This window comes from Mandrillus leucophaeus, unplaced genomic scaffold, assembly GCF_000951045.1.
Source record: "Mandrillus leucophaeus isolate KB7577 unplaced genomic scaffold, Mleu.le_1.0 Scaffold986, whole genome shotgun sequence".
NCBI lineage: Eukaryota > Metazoa > Chordata > Mammalia > Primates > Cercopithecidae > Mandrillus > Mandrillus leucophaeus.
Window position 1 is genome coordinate 665450 of NW_012110763.1, and position 5138 is coordinate 670587.

General features: G+C 49.2%; 1 protein-coding gene across 1 annotated transcript in view; it reads left to right on the forward strand.

Moving 5' to 3' along the window:
- The first annotated feature begins 1056 nt into the window (after positions 1-1056).
- Positions 1057-5138, forward strand: part of LOC105532811 (pepsin A-2/A-3) — a 49159-nt gene continuing 45077 nt past the window's right edge. Inside the window, exons 1-2 of the mRNA XM_011971103.1 lie at positions 1057-1109; positions 2241-2400. Of these exons, the coding sequence (XP_011826493.1) occupies positions 1057-1109; positions 2241-2400 (213 nt within the window). The remainder of the gene's footprint in view (positions 1110-2240; positions 2401-5138) is intronic.

A 5138-nucleotide genomic window follows, 5' to 3' on the forward strand; every position in this document is an offset into this window, starting at 1 on the left:
ATACCACTGCACTCCAGCCTGGGCGACAGCAAGACTCCGTCTCAAAAGAAAGGAAGGAAAAAAAAAAAAAGAGTGTAGTAAGAGAAACGCAATTTGAGTTTTTCCCACTTGCACATCTTAAAAACTTGGCCAACCTGGCATCACAGTCCGCCTGCCAGTGTGGCAACTGCTGGTGGAACGGAGAAGAGGCTGCCCCCTTGTGGGGAGACAGTAGCGCCCGTGCCCGAGATGCCCACCCAGCCCTTCCCTTTGTTTCCTTTGCTGACTGGGTCTCCAGCTTGTGATTCCTGCCTGCAAACTCCAGACTGCAAACTCCCTGAAGGCAAGGCCTGCTCATGTCTCATTTGACTTTGATTTCCCAGCATCTATCCCGCTCTCCAGCACACAGCAGGTCCTCAATAAATGTCTACTGGATACAAACAATATTTTTGGGTTGCATGCGTCACATTTCTTCCAATATTAAAATTGTGCGATGGTCATACTGCTCTAGCCTGGCTCTTTGAAGCAGATTGGCAGCATAAGTGGCCCTGCTGTGTGCCATCCCACTACCTAAATCCACTCATAAGTCAGTGGGCCGCTCCCAACACTTTCACTCTGTGATTTGACCTCTCTTCCTCCTAGCAATCCCCTCCCGGATGAGGACAGCAATGCACACCTCACAGGGTCACTGGGAAGACTGCATGAGATCACAAATGTCAAGCATAGCATCTAACACTTATTTTTATCACATTATGCTCAGTGCCTTTATCTCCAAGATAGCAAGAGTCTCCCCACTCTTTGTTCCCCGTATGGTTTATTTTTGTTTTTTCAGCCATGCCCCAAGGAAGAGATTAGAATAGAAACCTCTGTATTCTGAGAATTTTCTAGGTCCCCTCCTCACAAACAGGAAGCAGGCGAAAACTTTATCAGGAAGGTTTGTATTTCTTATCGAGTCCGTACTGGCCCCCAAGGGGATGACTAGGGCAGATCAGAGTGCATTTAAATGAGCTCCTCTTGACAGCCACTGCATGCTCAGAATTCACTCTTTCCTGAGTGCTTTAAACCCACGAAGGAAGTATGAAGTGGCTTATGATCCTCGGGTTGGTGGCTCTCTCAGAATGCTTGGTCAAGTAAGTATGAGACACGTGACATCAGCTGTCTCTATGGGCTCCTTCTTGCCCTCTTCTTCTCTTGCCTCTTATTCTCCTTCCAGTGCAGGGATGGGGAAGGAAATGTAATCATTCTCTGATGCTCATATAAAATTCAAGTCTCCATTTATTGATGAATAGCCATGTGTGCTGTGAGGCCGAAAGGTCTTGGGGCAGGTCTGCAGAGCTGCACAATTCCAGGGGCACCAGTCACATCATGGGCTATGTGAATGGGACTCCCTAGAATTTTTCAGTGCCCAACCTGTGCAGCTGTACATGTGGTCCCACCTAGAAACAGAATTTCTTCTGTGCAATTTTCTAGGTTTTCTCTCTACTCCCTCTCTGTTTCCTTATATATGTGTCTCTGTGGCTACACCTCTGTCTCTGCATCTCTCTCTTTTAGCTCTCTGTCTCTTTGGGTGTCTCTGTATATGCAAAACTCTGTGTTTCTGTTTTGACTCATTCTTGTTTCTCTACTCTCTTCTTTCCCCACTTTATTCCCCATCTCAGCATTCATGACTTTTCTCACTTCCTGGCTTCCTCTCTCACCCCTTTCTTCTGATTGAACCCTGGAGAGATCAGGAGGGCTACTTCTAGGCCCAGGTTTGCCACTAACAAGCAGTGTAACCAGAGCCAAGTCACAAAGTCCCTGCATTTCAGATTCCTTCCCTATAAAAAGAAGATAATGATTCCCCCTCTACCGCCCTCCCAGGGCTGCCCGAGAAAGAGACATTGAGATGGCATTAGCAATAGGAAGGGCTGTCACTGTCAGGACCTGCTATATGGCACTGTCTCACTTAACACCTCCAAACATTCTATGCTAGGGAGGGTATCATCATTCCATCTTTTTTATAGATAGATAGGGAAACGGAGGCTCAGAAAGATCATATGACCTGCCCAAGATGACACAATAGAACCTGGAATTAAACCTAGATCCACTGCCGCGGTCTTTCCTTTGCATTGGGTGTCTTTTCCTGATAATAAGATAACAATCATTAAAAAGCTTGGAAAATGCACGGTGTAATTACAGTGCAAAGTGTGACAGTCACATTATAGCAAGGAGCAGCCGATGACTGTCTCTTACTTGTTTCCCTTCCCAATCCTCGGTTGAAGAATCCCTCTGATGAAGATCAAATCCATTCGAGAAAACCTCCGGGAAAATGACATGCTGAAAGATTATCTTGAGAAATATCCTTACAGCCTGGCCTATAAGTTTCTTGATCAATATCAGGACAATGGAATATCTCTGGAACCCGTGAGGAACTACCTGGATGTGAGTATGCGGGCAGGTTGGAGCTCCAGAGCGCCCCCTAGGGCCCCTAGCAAGCACTGGGGCTCATCTGGGGCTGTGAGCCAGCGGGTTAGCGCTGGGGCTTCAGCAGAGAGTGGGGAACACGACCGGGGAACACGACCCCTTTCCAGAGGAGAAAGCATTCCTGCCCTCTGTTGTTGGTCCATAGTGACTGGGCCCAGCAATGACCAGGTGCTAGATAGCATCCATTTCTGTGCCAGTGATAGTGTCACTGGGCACCCTTGAACCAAGACAGTGCTTGTTATGGGAGCTTTGCCCTTTCTGAACTAAGGCTAATCACTGAGCTAAAGGAACCACATTGAAGGGCAATCCATGTCTGATCAAATGACAACAAAGAAAACTGCAAATCAAGTTTGACACCCTATGTAGAAGTTTAGGCCAGGCACAATGGCTCACGCCTATAACCCCAGCATTTTGGGAGGCCGAGGCAGGTGGATTACATGAGGTCAGGAGTTCAAGACCAGCCTGGCCAACATGGTGAAACCCCATCTCTACTAAAAATACAAAAATTAGCTGGGCATGGTGGTGCATGCCTGTCATCCCAGCTACTCAGGAGGCTGAGACACAAGAATCACTTGAACCCAGGAGATGGAAGTTGCAGTGAACCAAGATCGCACCACTGCACTCCAGCCTGGGCAACAGAGTGAGACTCCATCTCAACAACAACAAAAAAGTTTAGCCTTTTCAGTCCCAAGAATCAAACCAATAAAAAAGTTATTGAGGCCAGATGCAGTGGCTAATGTCTGTAATCCCAACGCTCTGGGAGGCCAAGGCAAGAGGATCCCATGAGGCTAGGAATTTGAGACCAGCCTGGGCAGCATAGCGAGACCATGTCGCTACAAGAAGTTTTAAATGTTAGCTGGGTGTGGTGGTGTGCACCTATAGTTCCAGCTACTTGGGAGGGTGAGGTGGGAGAATTGCTGGAGCCCAGGAGGTCGAGGCTGTGGTGAGCTATGATCATGCCACTGCACTCCAGCCTGAGCAAAAGAGAGAGACTCTGACTCTAAAAAAAATTTTAAGTTTTTGAGTCCCTGTGGTGCGGGATGCTATGATAAACTAACAATATGGTTATTGTTACTTATATAACCAAAGGTCTCATCTCTTCTTCAAGAACTCATAGCCCACCCAGAGAAATAGGCAAAAGTAAGTAAATGTCAGATAAGAGGACCAACTGTGTGGTATTAATATTATGTGATTTGAGTTTAAAGGAAGGAAAGAGCACAGTGGCCTGGGCAACCTAGGAGGGCTGCCTGGAGGAGGAGGCACTCAGACCAGGTCTACAAGGGTGGAAAGGATTTGGAGAGCTGTGGGGAACACTGGAGAGCTTCTCAAATGAAGGTGGTGGCTTGAGCAGAAGCTGTGTGGTGGGGCTGTTGGAAAGTGATTTCAGGAAACACGGAATGCCTGATGAGGGCAGGCACCCTGGGAACCAGGGGCATGGCCAGGATGCCAGGCCTTCCCTCACCATCCCTCCCTGGTCCTGGCAGCTGGCCTACATTAGCATCATCACCATTGGAACACCGCCTCAGGAATTCAAGGTCATTGTGGACACAGGCTTCACTGACTTGTGGGTGCCCTCCATCTACTGTGCCAGCCAAGCCTGCAGTGAGTGCTCCCTCCCCCATCTCATATCCTCCCAGCACCTTCTCTTCGGTCCCCAGCAGGCCTGACAGACGCCTACCCCTGTATCTGCAGCTAACCACAATACCTTCAACTCTCTGCTATCCTCCACGTTCCGGGTCTCAGGCCGGCCCATCAGCATCGCCTATGGCACCGGGCAAATGTTGGGATTTCTTGGCTATGACAATGTTAAGGTAACATGGAAACCAGAGGCAGAGGCAGGGCTGGCCTTAGGCGTGACCGTCACTTACAGGACCAGATGCAGAAGCAGCTGGGAGTGTCATCTTTCCTAAAGTCCATCAGCAGCTGGACGCCTGCCCTGTGGGGCTGTGACGTGGGGAGATGATGCCCCCGCTGGCATGCACTCTCCTCCAGAACAGCTTCCCCAGAGAGCGGGACCATCCTGCTGGAGGTGCTTGGGTGAGGGAGGCACAAATCTGCAGCCCCTTTTCCCACAATGAGTACGAGGCTGATTTTGCTGGGCACAGGGACAGAGGTGGGTGGGTAAAAACCACCCAATTTTGTGCTCTCACACTGTGGCAGGTGCCATGCTGGACGCTTCCATTGGAATAACTTGCTTAATCCTCACAACCACCTGGCATGGCAGACTCTACTATTATCTCCGTTTTACATATGAGGGAACAGAGAGAGTGAGTGCCTTGCCCAAGGTCACACAGCTGGCAAGCAGCAGAGCTGGGAGGCGAAGCAGGACTCACATGGGTGTGGAGTATTCTCGGAAGAGGGTAGAACTTGTCTGGGACCGAGGGCTGCAGGCACCAGGCAGGGAAAACAGGGGTCACAGCTTCAGGGGAGCCCTGCCTCATAAATGGGTTCTTCCCATTTGTCTTCTAAAAGAAGGCGATCCTGCTCTCTATCCATTTGTCCTCAAGTGGGAACCATGTGGTCACACTCAGAGTCTAACAAAACTAGGGACTCCTCCCCAGAAGTGCCTGCACACACACACACACACGCACACATACACACATGCACACACATACACACACACATACATGCACACACATACACACACATACATGCACACACATACATACACATATATGCACACACATACACACACA